The 13,866-nt window shown below is 35.4% G+C and overlaps 6 protein-coding genes across 8 annotated transcripts; 3 read left to right on the forward strand and 3 right to left on the reverse strand.

The window, feature by feature from the left end:
- Nucleotides 1-460: 460 nt before the first annotated feature.
- On the forward strand, nucleotides 461-1,768 carry LOC126760539 (NADH dehydrogenase [ubiquinone] flavoprotein 2, mitochondrial). Its single transcript, XM_050476244.1, has 5 exons — nucleotides 461-615; nucleotides 760-882; nucleotides 953-1,228; nucleotides 1,292-1,411; nucleotides 1,476-1,768. The coding sequence occupies exons 1-5, from the start codon at nucleotides 577-579 to the stop codon at nucleotides 1,647-1,649; spliced, it is 732 nt and encodes a 243-aa protein (XP_050332201.1). The 5' UTR covers nucleotides 461-576; the 3' UTR covers nucleotides 1,650-1,768.
- Nucleotides 1,769-2,228: 460 nt separating this feature from the next.
- Nucleotides 2,229-4,394, reverse strand: LOC126760534 (M-phase phosphoprotein 8). 3 transcript variants are annotated; one of them, XM_050476234.1, is made up of 5 exons: nucleotides 4,287-4,394; nucleotides 3,586-4,218; nucleotides 3,198-3,341; nucleotides 2,749-3,134; nucleotides 2,229-2,683 (listed from the first exon to the last, which is right to left on the reverse strand). In XM_050476234.1, exons 2-5 carry the CDS (start codon nucleotides 4,129-4,131, stop codon nucleotides 2,656-2,658), a joined length of 1,104 nt encoding a protein of 367 aa, XP_050332191.1. In that variant the 5' UTR covers nucleotides 4,132-4,218; nucleotides 4,287-4,394; the 3' UTR covers nucleotides 2,229-2,655. The 3 variants fall into 3 exon arrangements, with proteins under 3 accessions (XP_050332191.1, XP_050332192.1, XP_050332189.1); XM_050476235.1 differs by having other exon boundaries at nucleotides 3,586-3,903; nucleotides 3,961-4,383; XM_050476232.1 differs by having other exon boundaries at nucleotides 3,586-4,385.
- A 104-nt stretch (nucleotides 4,395-4,498) lies between these two features.
- On the forward strand, nucleotides 4,499-7,203 carry LOC126760519 (protein penguin). The gene is made up of 6 exons (XM_050476212.1): nucleotides 4,499-5,045; nucleotides 5,103-5,262; nucleotides 5,320-5,859; nucleotides 5,976-6,378; nucleotides 6,451-6,842; nucleotides 6,901-7,203. The coding sequence occupies exons 1-6, from the start codon at nucleotides 4,594-4,596 to the stop codon at nucleotides 7,072-7,074; spliced, it is 2,121 nt and encodes a 706-aa protein (XP_050332169.1). The 5' UTR covers nucleotides 4,499-4,593; the 3' UTR covers nucleotides 7,075-7,203.
- Nucleotides 7,069-8,037, reverse strand: LOC126760540 (putative peptidyl-prolyl cis-trans isomerase dodo). The gene is made up of 3 exons (XM_050476245.1): nucleotides 7,867-8,037; nucleotides 7,424-7,735; nucleotides 7,069-7,367 (listed from the first exon to the last, which is right to left on the reverse strand). The coding sequence occupies exons 1-3, from the start codon at nucleotides 7,925-7,927 to the stop codon at nucleotides 7,258-7,260; spliced, it is 483 nt and encodes a 160-aa protein (XP_050332202.1). The 5' UTR covers nucleotides 7,928-8,037; the 3' UTR covers nucleotides 7,069-7,257.
- A 270-nt stretch (nucleotides 8,038-8,307) lies between these two features.
- LOC126760520 (mRNA-capping enzyme) lies at nucleotides 8,308-11,180 on the forward strand. The gene is made up of 8 exons (XM_050476213.1): nucleotides 8,308-8,665; nucleotides 8,821-9,623; nucleotides 9,692-9,827; nucleotides 9,885-10,023; nucleotides 10,087-10,259; nucleotides 10,325-10,425; nucleotides 10,490-10,683; nucleotides 10,753-11,180. Exons 1-8 carry the CDS (start codon nucleotides 8,477-8,479, stop codon nucleotides 11,001-11,003), a joined length of 1,986 nt encoding a protein of 661 aa, XP_050332170.1. The 5' UTR covers nucleotides 8,308-8,476; the 3' UTR covers nucleotides 11,004-11,180.
- A 254-nt stretch (nucleotides 11,181-11,434) lies between these two features.
- LOC126760527 (tRNA-dihydrouridine(20) synthase [NAD(P)+]-like) lies at nucleotides 11,435-13,452 on the reverse strand. Its single transcript, XM_050476226.1, has 7 exons — nucleotides 13,146-13,452; nucleotides 12,789-13,089; nucleotides 12,605-12,726; nucleotides 12,363-12,533; nucleotides 12,132-12,297; nucleotides 11,857-12,071; nucleotides 11,435-11,788 (listed from the first exon to the last, which is right to left on the reverse strand). The coding sequence occupies exons 1-7, from the start codon at nucleotides 13,357-13,359 to the stop codon at nucleotides 11,538-11,540; spliced, it is 1,440 nt and encodes a 479-aa protein (XP_050332183.1). The 5' UTR covers nucleotides 13,360-13,452; the 3' UTR covers nucleotides 11,435-11,537.
- Nucleotides 13,453-13,866: the final 414 nt, after the last annotated feature.

Genomic DNA, 13,866 nt, shown 5'->3' on the forward strand with positions numbered 1-13,866 from the left:
ACTCTAGAGTACGTTGCAGTTAAATTGTAGTATACGAGTTTGTCGCGGGTGTCCATGGATTATCCTGTAAATAAGAAAATGGCGTGTGCTGCGGGGCCAAACTCCTGCAGCCCGGTGCAACATCCGACACACTCCACTCACGTAAGGTGCGCTGGCTCGAACACGGCGGAAGAATTGCACTTGACTGATGTGACGTTCCGACGTATGGCGGCCCGAAACACCGAACAGACTGTGCGAGGAACCAGGAGTTGCTGAGGGGTTCTCGCAGGTGGATTTGAGGGGGATGAAAGTTAGAGGGGGACTGATCAGAATGGGAGTCATGCTGCCTGTTTGAGCTTCGTTCTTCCCTTCGAATTGTCAAGTTAGGAGAAGAAATATATATGTGAATGAACCATTAACGTTCTCTTCAATCATCAATCATTAGTGAACAGCTGATTATGACAGTACTTCCAATCATTTGAAAATTTCCTGCTGCTTTCGGTGTGCTGTCAGTTGTCAAAACAATCGAAATTTTTGCTGCTTTGTGGTATAAACGAAATTATTTAATATTTACAGATTTGAAATATATTTGTTGCAATGATTTCGAGTTGTGCATCTAAGTCAATCAATTTAGTGGTGAGTGACAATAAATTTCCTAAACTTGCGCTGAAAAAAAAAATATTTTGGCAATGCGAAAAATAAATCTGGCGTTATGTAATTTAAAACGTAAATCTGTTATTATTCTAAAATTATTTATTAATATTTAATTTTCATTTACAGCGTGGCGGTATGCGTGCTATCGCTACAAGTGCGGTACAGCGAAGTGATCATCTTTTTGTGCACCGTGACACACCCGAAGACAATCCAAACATCAAATTTGAGTTTACGCCCGAGAATAAGAAGGTAATTTGTTGTCATATCTGTGCTTTATTCATTAACTTCTTATTGAAAATCATTTCTATTCCCTTTAAAGCGCGTTGAGGCTATCATCAGCATATACCCAGAGGGTTATAAGCGCGCAGCAATGATCCCACTGCTCGATTTAGCACAGCGCCAATATGGTTGGCTGCCAATATCGGCAATGCAAAAGGTTGCAGAAATCTTGGAAGTGTCGCATATGCGCGTCTATGAAGTTGCCACTTTCTATACAATGTTTTTACGAAAACCTACTGGCAAATACCATATTCAAGTATGTACCACCACTCCATGTTGGCTGCGTGGCTCCGATGAGATTATGGAATGTTGCAAGGTATATTACAAATTTAGTGAAATAAATTCTTGTTTCAAAACGTATTAAATTGTATAATTACAGAAAACTTTGGGAGTTGAGGTCGGTGAGATGACCAAGGATGGCCTTTTCACAATTTCCGAGGTAGAGTGTTTGGGTGCCTGTGTTAATGCTCCAATGGTGGCTATAAATGATGACTACTATGTAAGTTTGAAATTTGTATTTACATTATCGATCTTTTAAATTTCTTTGCCTCTCGTCAATGCAGGAAGACTTAACAGCTAAAGATATGCAACAAATTTTAGCCGACTTCAAAGCCGGTAAACCTTCACCACCCGGTCCACGCAACGGTCGTTATGCCAGTGAACCTGCAGGTGAACCAAGTTCACTTACTGAAGAGCCAAAAGGCCCTGGATTTGGTTTACAACCAGCGCTTGCATAAAGTCATTGATTTTACTACAACAATAACTTTAAACCATTTTCAAATCAATAAAACCGCTATTTTACGATAGCAAATGTTATGTTCTATAAGTGGAATAAAACGAAATAAATAATAGCAAATCGTTGTTTAAGGAAAAATAAAAAGTAAACATCTTTGGTAGAACGAGACTAAGACGTAAGTTTCACTGATTCATATTTAACTTATTACAATTTATTCAATTAATTCCAAGTAAAAGTCAATTATTATAGACCAATGCGAAAAAATAGTACTTATATAAAAAATTTCAGATGCAATATAAGGATTATTAAGGAACAAATAAGATTTCTTCGTTTTCATCAACTTATTTGGTAAAAAAAAATTCTGGATCAAATAACAGAAGAAGTAATTAATAAATATAAAATTGTGTTGCTAGTTGTTTAAATGGCAATATTTGTATGTAAAACTGAAAAGCTGTCATTCATTATATTTATTCTTAAAATCGTGTAGAGTTATGGTTTTGTATAAATCTACTGCTTACAATTTTTAGAACTTGTTTAATTTTCATTTTTTTCTTTGTTATAAAAAAAATAATTTGCAATATTTTCATATGGTTGATAAAATGTTTAATTCAATGTTTCTTATTCATTTAAATCAAATATACATTATAAATGTATTACTACTAATACGTACATCATGTCACCGAGGGCGTACATACATACATATGTATGTATGTATATACGCATAGTTGTAGATTTTTTTTTATATATTCGGCGAAGTAATATTTAACTTAAAAAGCCTAAAATTCGGTCAAATTAATTTTTGTTTAGCATGCGGTGACAGATAGAATTTAAATAGATATTAATAAACCAATATCGGTTAAAATGTTAACATTCAAAAGCAAATTTTTGGAACTAAAAATTTAAAACACCGCAAGTCATGCTTAGATGTTGCCGCATATATAAAAAATATTTTTTCAGATATAAGAAACGATATAAAGACATTAAAAATTATGTCGTTAAACTTCAAGTTACTCATCACTATCACCATAATAAACCCTGCAAATAAAAAAATTATTATATAAAAAGTATTTGGAATGTTTTGAAATAACTCTTACGCATACCTTTTCTTTGATACGGCGCGCTTTGATTTTCGCCCAATTGGATTATGGTAATTTGTACGTGGTGATGTTTCATTTACAAGCCGTTTGGTTTTTTTCGGCTCTTCACGAAGTTCTTTAAATGATACATTTTCTTGGGATTTCATGCGTTTCATAAATTTATCAATGATTTCGTCACAGGACAAGTTCGCTTCCGGTTCCCAAGTGTCCGCCTTCGGTCCAAATCCCTTCCAACGTATGCGAAATATGCGTTGATTCTTCTCTTCAGCATAGTCGATTATCTTGTCTACCTCCCATTCTTTGTTTGGATCAACCGACGATTCGCTTTTTGTTGGACGTCCTTTCTTTGCAGCAACACCACTTTTCTTATTTGTTTTGCTAGCCGATTGCTAAAAATGATAATTCTATAGTAAATATCATATTCAAAGCAAATATATTTCGTTTATAAATACCTTATTTTTATATCTTTCAATTATATCAGGACACGATAGAGTATCCTCTGGCTCCCATGTGTCGTCATCCTTGGTGTATCCTTTCCAGCGTATCAAGTAGTAAGTAACACCATGTTCTACCTTATGGGCCACAATATCTTTAACCTTGTAAATAGAATTATCAAATTGTGTGCTTTAGTTTTTCATATAGTATTATAGCACTTGTTCCCAACCGGAAACCATTATTAACGTATACATGACTAAATTTTCCTACTTTTTTTTGTATTAGAATTCATATATAATTTTAATATTTAAATATAATCAAATATCGTTTATCGATATTTTTAATATTGTTGATAATCGATAATTTTAAAATAAGTTTTTATATGAAAATAAAATCTCCCCATACCTCGTATACTTCCTCATCCCCTCCATCATCCTCCTCTACAGCCAGAGCCTTAGTTTGTGCTTTTTTGCCCTTGCCACGCCTACCAGCGGCCTTGCCGTTCTTTCCCGCAGCTTTCTGTTTTCCACCCGCTGTCGACTTGCGTCCCTTCTTAGCTCCACCACCACCAGTACCGCCGCCATTTAATGGCTCATCGTCACTGTCCATATTATCATTGTCGCCATCCGTTAGTTTCTCTGGCGCTGCTTTGCGTTTGTTCCCCTTCTTACCGCTCGTACCGCTACTTCCTTCCTCTTCCTGATCATCATCGGTGACACTACCCTGTACAGAATGGAATTCATCATCGGTATTCCCTTGGGGATGTGTTTGATCTCTTACAACGCTTTGTTTTTTCTTTCCATCATCACCTTCTTCACGTCCAGCTTCAACTTCCGATTCATCACTATTGGACTCCACCGTGGCGCTCTTTTTAGTTTCCTCATCTTGTTCGTTTTCATTTTCAGCAGATTCCGCATATTCTGCGATTTTTTTCTTATGTACTCTCCCCATTTTTATTTTCGCCGCTTTAAAACTTGAAAATATTTTCTTTCACAAATTATACTTTTTTTGTTGGAGATATTTTTTTAAACTCTCAACCTTTAAAATAATGAATATTGAAGCTCAAAAACTTCCGAATAAAGTGCTTTTTTCTACACAAAATGTACCTTTATTTTTTAGGACGCCGTGAAAATTGTGGCAAAAAACAGAAGCACTGAAAAAGGAGTACAGAAATTCACAAACGCAACGTTGAATCAGAGAACGTACATTTAAATGTACGTTCTCTGGTTGAATTTGAATGGTACGATGCGGCAAATGACACAGAACAACATGGAAACGGACCAACAGAGTTGCAATAATCGTAGATACGATATACTTCAAATCATTTCATATAAAGAAAACAACATTTTGAACGCACGTGGGCTGCATTTTACATAGAAATCTGCCGATTGGTTTAACAAATTGTACATAACAATGATTAAAGCTAAGAAACGTGCGTCGGAGAATGACACTGATGGTCCAATTAAGAAAAAATCCTCGAAATTCGAAGGAGGCAAAGCCATAAATAAATCGGTAAAAGGGGAAGATTTGACCAAAGCAGGCAAATTTGCTAAAAAGTCTAACATAAACTTCACGGCAAATTCGAAATTTCCTCCAAAAAGTGTTGGCAAACCAGGTGTAAATAAATTCTCAGGAAAACCGGGTGCCAACAAATTCGTTGGAAAGTTTAATGGTTCCGGCAAATTTGATAAGAATGCTAAAGGTAAGAAGTTGATTGAAAAGGGGAGCGGAGCTGCCGATGGCGAAAAAACCGACTGGCGTAAATTCAAACAAGAAAAGAAGGAGCTGAAACTTAAACGCAAACAAGCCAAGGATTCTTATGAGGTGTCAGTGGAAGCTAAACAAATTTATGAAAAGCTGAAATGGTAATTAGTGTGTTTCTTGTTTATACTACTGAGAAATTTAAATTTATATTCCTGAAGTCGTCGTACAGAAAAAAAATCTGAGCTCGTGGAAAAACTTTATAATATTCTGAATCGTGGCGATGTGATAAAGAAGTTAATAATGGCACACGATACGGCACGTATCATACAATGCATGTTAAAGCATTCTTCGCCTTCACTTCGAGATCAATTATCCGAGGTAATATATACGTCTTTTTACATTTATTTACATTTATTAATCAATATATATGTGCAGAAACTACTACCTCTGGTCGTCGAAATGTGTGTGTCTAAATATTCTCACTTTTGTGTATTAAGAATGTTCAAATATGGCTCACCTACTATAAAATCAAAAATTGTTGATTGTTTTATGGGCAATGTAATACGTTTGGCTGGACACAATATATCTAGTAAAATTCTGGATCACGCCTACCACACTGTAGCAAACCCAAAACAACGCATTTATCTTCGCCAAGAATTTTATGGAGAACTGTATCGTCAATCAAAAGATGATAATGTAAAAACACTCGCTGATGCTTACAATGATGCAATCGATATGAAATTGTCCATACTGAGTGCTGTTAAATCCAACATCAACCATTTGGCCAACAAACAGTTAGTGGATAATTCTCTGGTGCACGCAGTCATTTTGGAATATTTAACAGTTTGTGAAGATGATAAAATAGAAGAAACCGTTAGTTCATTTGCGCCTCTAATACCACTCATGCTAACAACTAAGGATGGAACTCAAGCGGCAATAATTTGTTTTTATAAATCCACTCCTAAAAATAGGCGGGTGAGTTAATAAAAAAACACGTATTTTTCTTAAAACAATTAAAATTCAATTCCTATTTTGATTGACCTTGACTTCTACTCAAAAAAAAACTTAAAACAAAAATCTCTTTCTTTCAGGCTATAATAAAAACCATCAAAGATCACTTGATAAAAATTAGTACACATGAACATGGTCATATTTTTTTAATAGCATTAGTAAACTGTCTTGATGACACAAAAGCAACTAAGAAAGCAATATACGACAATTTGAATCCCGAATTGAAAACTTTGATGGAAAATCAATGGGGTCGCCGTGTCATTGAATGGTTCGTTGTGCCTGCCGATACAAATTGCTTCCATCCCAGCTTCATTACAAGCATTAATGATGGATTGCAATATGGAAAAAAAGATACAGATGTTAGACGTAAAGAAATATTCGAACAGATCGAAGAGCCCCTATCTACAGCCATTTCTGAAGACCCGAAATTTTGGCTGTCTAATCGACATATAGGCCTCGTCACAGCCGAAATATTGAAGAAATGTATGTGTTCTTTTTGTAATTATGCTCGCCATTTTTTAAAGTAACCACGTTATGTTTTCACTTCTTCTTTAGTAACCCAAGAGCACTTTGAGAAAGCTTCCAGAGCCCTCGCTGATGTTATTGTGGACACAACTTGGACTGTCACTGTAGAAGTGGAAGGAAAAGCGAAAAACACAAAAAACATTCAGGATGTAGAGAAAATAATTGCAGAAGCAACCAAAGTGAAGAAACAAAAACGCTTGGCAGCTGCTGCTGACGCTGATGAGCCACAGAACGATTCATCGGATGATGAAGTAGAAGAGGCTAAAGAACCGGTCGCTGTGGTAACAGCGCGAGGCATTGAGGAATCTGGTCTGCATATTGTATTGAAAAAGATTCTCAAAAATGACAAAGAACGTTTGTCCACAAACGAGAGTGCAGAAACATTTGGGTCAATCCTCGTTCAAAAACTCAATTCTGATACGGTAAGAAATACCAGATTTGCATATATCACCCACATTAATGTACCTTATTAATTTTTAGCTGCGAGATTGGTTGAATGTAAACCGGGCCTGCTTTATATTATTAAATGTTTTCGAGCAAAATACTGAGGCTGTGAAATCGGCACTAAAAGAGCTCCTTAAGCCATTAAGCGAAGTGCTGAAGAAAGAAAAGGGTGCTGGGCAAAAGCTATTATTGAATAAAATGGAATTTTAATATAGTATCGTTTGATTTATTTTAATTTTATCATGTATTTTTGATAATTTTAATGGATTACTTGTTTAGCTAACAATATGAAAGTAATTACAGATAAAATAAAAAGTTTAGTTATTAGAAATTTTTAAATGCGATTTTAGTTAACTAAATCGAGTAGGAGCGTTAAATGTTAATATAAATTGTTTATTCCGTACGGAGGATTATATGTAGTCCGGAGTCTGTATCGACAATTTTCGACATTTGTCCAACCTTCAAACTAAATGCTGCATCTTCAAATGCCTTTTGCATTTGACCTAAAACAAAATGAACATGAAAGCGTACAGTACATAAGTACAATAATTGTGGATACCTTTGCCAAATGGACCTAAATCTCCGCCACGTTTTGCGGAGCTGCAGTCAGAGAACTTAGTTGCTAGTGCGGCTAATGTAGTGTCACCAGACTCAATCTGCTTGCGATAGTCATCTAAAATCGCACGTGCTTCTTCCTTAGATCGCGTAATATTTTCTTCGCGCCATGAACTAGGACGGCGACTACCTTTATGCTTAACAAGTAAATGGGAGCATCGCACCTCACTAGGACCAGACGACTCCTTTTTTGCGGGCTCAGACGGTAAATCCCACTGGGATTCTTTTGTATAAATATTTAAATAATAAGTCAATCCTGCAAAGTATAAAATACGCCAATTTTATTCCTTTCCTTTCTGTAAATATGTATGTAGATACGCAATTCTAATATTCATTGGCGATAACATTCAGTATCGAAGTATTGTATAAAAGTCATATATTGCTTACCCGTTGACCGACTTTTACGCACTTCCCAACCTTCGGGTATATTTTTCTCGGTGTCTGACATAATAGTTTATCTTTATTTAATTTTTTGTAGTTGAATAAAATTTGCAAATATTTAGATACAAGAAATGAGTGCAAAACGCCGCAACTCCTCAGAGCAGATTAGCTCATTTATAGAGACAAAATGGAAACGGAACACCTCAGAATGATTGATATGTACCGAAATTCAGTACATAGAAAAAATCAAATAAAAATATAAAAAAATTATACTCATGAAAGAACAAACACAAAGCACAATATTTTATTTTTTATTTTTGAAAGCAAAGAGAATTATTGTTACAAATTATAAATAAAGTATTTTGTAAGTCAAAGTGCGACCAACAAACAAAATCGATAGCTGTCGACTAAAATTGTAAGTCCATCACCTTCGACTATCAGCTGTAATTGACAGCATAGTGCAAAATTTAATTTATTGTGTCTGTGGCTTTGGTTAAAATTGTGTATAAAAAGCTAACAAAAAAATTGTGTGCGAGTGAAATATAAATAGTGATTTTTATTGTGCAGTTCAAAAGCACACACCTTTATTCCGGTGTTAAAGTGCTGAATTAGAAAGATGTCCCGAAATTCCAAGCCTGGACCGATACCAAATCGATGGCTGAATTGCCCACGAAAGAGCGAAAAATTAATTGCTGAAAGATTTCTGGCATTTAAAACACCATTAAGTAGTGCATTCGATGATCAAGTGCCAATTGAATGTCTCTTTCATCCTGAAATGATTTTTGACTATTTTAAAGCAATAAAGGTTCGTACTGATACCCTGCAACGTGTCGCCAATATTGTATGCACAACTACTTTTATGTTACCATATGTATATACATGTATACATATTCGATTTGGCTGTTGTAGATCAATATATTATTTTCGTATAATTTTGGCAATAATAGTTTGTAATTTTAGTTAAAGCTGGGCCTTTGGATTGATTTGACCAACACAACGCGTTTTTACAATCGTCAAATTGTTGAATCACGCGATGCTCAATATGTAAAGCTACAGTGTCGCGGCCATGGAGAAACACCTTCGCCAGAGCAAACCCAATCATTTATCGAAATTGTTGACCGCTTTGTCAATGAACGTCCTTTTGAAACTGTAGGCGTACATTGTACACATGGTTTCAATAGAACAGGATTTTTAATTGCTTCCTACTTAGTGGAAAGGCTGGATTACTCAATTGAAGCAGCAATAGCCATATTTGCAGAGGCACGTCCACCAGGAATTTACAAACAGGACTATATTAATGAGTTATTTCGTCGGTACGAAGATGATGAGGACCCTCTACCAGCGCCTACCCTACCAGCATGGTGTTTAGAATATGATGACGGTGATGGAAATGACGCAAACTCCTACGACTCGCATAAGCGTAAAGCAGACGACTTAAACAACGTCAATGGCGACGAACAAGAGGAGTACGAAGAAGATGATCAAACTGAAGATGAACCAGGCGCTTCTAATGGTGGTGGCCATAAAAAGAAGCGACGCAAAGAGTTGGTAATTAAAAATGCCACCTTCATGAGCGGTGTTCCAGGTGTAGTGCAAGTAACCGACCAACCAAGGTTGGGAGATTTACAGCTAAAGGTACAGGAAATGTGCGGTTGGAAGAAATCAGGTTTTCCTGGTGCGCAGCCCGTATCTATGGACAAGAATAATTTAAAACGTTTAAGCGAGATTCCATATCGTGTGTCGTGGAAGGCGGATGGCTCGCGGTAAGCAATATATACATAAATGTGTTTATAATATTTATTGCTACTAATTTTTTAACTATTAACCACAGGTACATGATGCTTATTAATAAACGTGATGAGATTTACTTTTTCGACAGGAACAATACTTGTTTCCAAGTCGAAAACATAACATTTGTCAAAGCTGGCAATTTAGGTCAACACTTAGAAAACACACTTTTAGATGGAGTAAGCTATCAAATTAGTATTTTTTTCAACCGTAATGTTAATAATTGTTTGCATTAGGAAATGGTTATTGACAAACTCAATGGTGAATCTATTCCGCGCTACCTCATATACGATATAATTAAATTTTCCAATTATGACATTGGTTCGAAACCCTTCTATCCAGAGCGGCTGACTTGCATCAAAAAAGAAATTATAGGTGTGTTGGTATCCAAACGAACTAGACATGCTTAATAAATCTTTTCAAACGCATATTTTTTAGAACCACGCTATGAGGCTATCACCAAAGGACTGATCAATAGACCGTTGGAACCATTCAGCATTCGTAATAAAGAATTTTGGGACATTCGCCAATCTGCCTCTTTACTGGGTGAAAAGTTCTCAAAGTCGTTATTACATGTACCCGATGGTTTAATTTTTCAACCTTCAAAACAAGTAAGATTAAGAAAAAAAATAAATTAACAACTAGAGCTGCTGTAATAATAAAAACACTTTTTCAGCCCTACACAGCTGGCGTGTGCAAGGACGTACTTAAATGGAAACCAAGTAATATGAACTCAATCGATTTTCGACTTAAAATAAAAGTGGAAAGTGCCCCGGGGTTAGTGCAATCTTTTATTTCATATATTTTTAAAATGTGTACTAAAGCATTTTCTTCTTTATAGCATGTTAACTGAGAAAGTGGGCTACCTTTATGTCGGTGGCACAACAGAATATTTTTCCAAGATGAAATACACGAAAGCATTGAAGAATTTAGATAATAAGATCATTGAATGCGCCATAAATCAAAAGGGCGAATGGGAATTTATGCGCGAACGCACAGACAAAACACTTCCGAATAGTTTTAACACTGCCAACTGTGAGTTCCTAATGTCAATTGCACAAATTATAATTTTATAAAATTCTATCTCTATCCATAATGTTATAGCGGTTATGGAAAGTATTCGTTATCCGATAACTCAGCAAGGTTTACTGCACTTTATTGCCAACTATGGACATCGAGATGACAATGACATGATGCCACCACCACAGCGTCAGCCTCACCATACTCAACATCATCATCAGCACCAGCACCAGCAGCAGCAGCAGCAGCAGAGACATAGCCAGCCACCAGTGCAGCAACATCAACAACCAGAACTACAAAACCATCATCAAACCGTCAACCGTCAACAAAAATAGGGGAGTTAGAACAGCATGAACCGCAATAAATGTTAACAGTAAAATAGAACTTTTAAATTAAGTTTAATACACAAAATACGCAAATTTTATACGAGAGTATAAAGTTCAAAACATAGATATGATAATCATATTGGGAAAATATATGATTGAAAGCGTTACATAACGTGACATAATAAATTAATTTTTTTTAAATAAGCGATAATCGTGCATTAACCTACACTTTTCATATTTCGATCCTGAACATGGGATTTGAAATTTGCCACGAATTTTGTTACAGCCAGAGGGGCCATGTCCGTCTGTCTGCATATATGCAAGCTAGTCCCTCGGTTTTAAGGATATTGATCTGAAATTCGGCACACGTCATTTTCTCCCCAAACCGCTGCACATCTGTCCTTCCTTCTTTTGACTACTACAGCAACAAACCGTATAGCTCTAATACAAACTTAACTCTTTTTTTTTTTTTATTAAGTTTCATTATCACCATTGCAGTAAAAACATTTATAAGTCATATTTACATAAATAATAATCAATATATCACCGTAATATGCTACCATTTTTTATTAAATCATCTTCCGTTACTTCGCCAATGTCAAGTAAACATACCAGTGCTGCACCCTGTTCGGCCTGTTTTTTATTTTTCTCCCAAAATGAGCTCGTATACCGTTTGCCGTTGAAAGTGCAAATGGCACGGAAGAGTTTATCAATGCGTTGCGTTTCATATTGCGCTATGCTTATGTTGTTACGACCAGCATACGTGTAGAGTTTTGTTTTTGGCAATTCTGTATCTATATTGGGTATTGTGAAAAACAAGTTGAATACAGGAAGCAAAAACCAGCAAATTTTTTATACAGACCGCTATTGTAATTCGAACGCAAGAATGCAATATTGTGTTGCACAACATCAGCCTCTAGTGGTGGTATATCCATTTTTTGTCGTTTTATTTCGGGACCTTCACTGGTGTCATCATCAGGTATCATGCCAGGCGCCACTTCACGTCTGCCAAAGTTTCCGCGCTCTTGCAGTTCCAATTGTTTGCGATAACAATAATCGCCCAGCGACCAGATTTCACTGTGTGTGAAAATCTCTTAAAATTGCATACATTTCATATAACTAAATAACAGTGCTTACCACATTTGTTGTAGCGTCTGACATTGTAAAAATTGTTTACCACGCGGTGATTCTTGCAACTCTTTTAATATGTTTTGCACGCAATATTTCGTGTTATGTGCTGCGTTATCGTAGTCGACACTCAGCTTTAAATACTTAACAATAATATCATCCATAGGCAGCATTCCTAAGATGTAATTATTATTTATTATTATACCTTTTTAATTTAATTTATTAATTAAAACAAATTACCTTCTTTTCGAAAAATAGAAACATTCAACTGTGCAGCTCTACCCACCATAACACTAGTAGCACCGCACAAATCGCGAAATCTTATTAAGTCTTTATATTTCTGAAACTCTTTGGAACCGCCATTTGCAATCACTGGTATATTGACCGCCTTCGCAATTTCTCGTATAAAATCTATTTAAGATATGAAATATAAATTAATTTAATGAAACTACATAAACGTTAGTATTAGTAGCAATATTTGCCTGGATGTGGCGCGTGCTGTGGTCGTTCATCCCGCGTACGCCCATGTATCGCAATAGCAGCTATTCCTGTAGTTGCAAAACGCTGCACCAATTTGATCGTATCGTTGAGGTCTGGTAAAATTCTGTTTGTTTTTGTTTTAAATTAGTCTTCCTTTCCTTACTATTTTAGTAATTTTACACTTACCTAATTTTGCAGGTTACTGGAATGCTCAAATTTTTGCATAGTGTTGTTAGGATGTGCTCCGCCTTATCTGGTTGAGCAAGTAGTGCTACACCCATTCCTCCTTTTATGGAGAATTCTTTGGGGCATCCCATATTTATGTCTAGCCCAGCAATGTCATTTTCTACTAGTTTGCCTACGCTTAATGCGCGTTCTGCGTCACTTGTTCCCAACTGCAGCACAAGTTGTTGTCGTTCCTTTGCACAAGTGCGAAATACAATTGTTCCATCACTTCTGTCAACAAAGTCAATGGTGCCCAATGCAGCTGTTATATGAGAAAGCATTAATTGTAATACAATCCTCATATATTTACACGCTTACCATTTACACGTCTCTTGCTTCGCATTAACTTTAAATCAATTAATTCTTCTGTATAAACAATGTCTGCACCGAATTCCAAAGCCATCAAACGCATTGGTAAAGTTCCAACTCGAACCATCGGCGCCATTATTACCTTATTGCGATAGTCCAAACTTGTGCCATTTTCTCCCACTGTCATTTTTTTTAATAAACGTAAATAACTCTTTAAATTCATCAATTTACTGTGCGAAATATAAATATACTTAGTTGTCACAAATATAATTTCTTTGCGTACACAATCGCCTATAGCATGCTTTTAGACAATCAGCTGATTGATTTTTTCAACTCTGCTGATTAATTAAGGTCCGTTCACATGCTGTTTCAGTGTTACTTTAATAAATTGTATCGAGATTATAAAATCGAGAATTTATTAAAAGAGGATTAAAAATTATCCACATATATAAATTTCCACCAATTTTAAATTATATGCTTAGTATTCGAAATTTAATTTTTTCCATTTTCAATTTGCGATAATTTTTTTTTTCAAAAAAAATTAATTTAAACAATTTACAAATTATTAATAATTTTTAATTAAATTAAGATTTTCGATATTAAAGAATAAAAATATAAATTTAAATGTTAACTGGATTTTTTTAATGTATTATTTGCCTGTTCCAAATATAATATAAAATAGTAAAAAAAATTCATTATAGAGCTAAACACACTTCCTTATCGCTCATTT

This window comes from Bactrocera neohumeralis, chromosome 5 (genome assembly GCF_024586455.1).
Source record: "Bactrocera neohumeralis isolate Rockhampton chromosome 5, APGP_CSIRO_Bneo_wtdbg2-racon-allhic-juicebox.fasta_v2, whole genome shotgun sequence".
In the NCBI taxonomy this organism is placed as follows: domain Eukaryota; kingdom Metazoa; phylum Arthropoda; class Insecta; order Diptera; family Tephritidae; genus Bactrocera; species Bactrocera neohumeralis.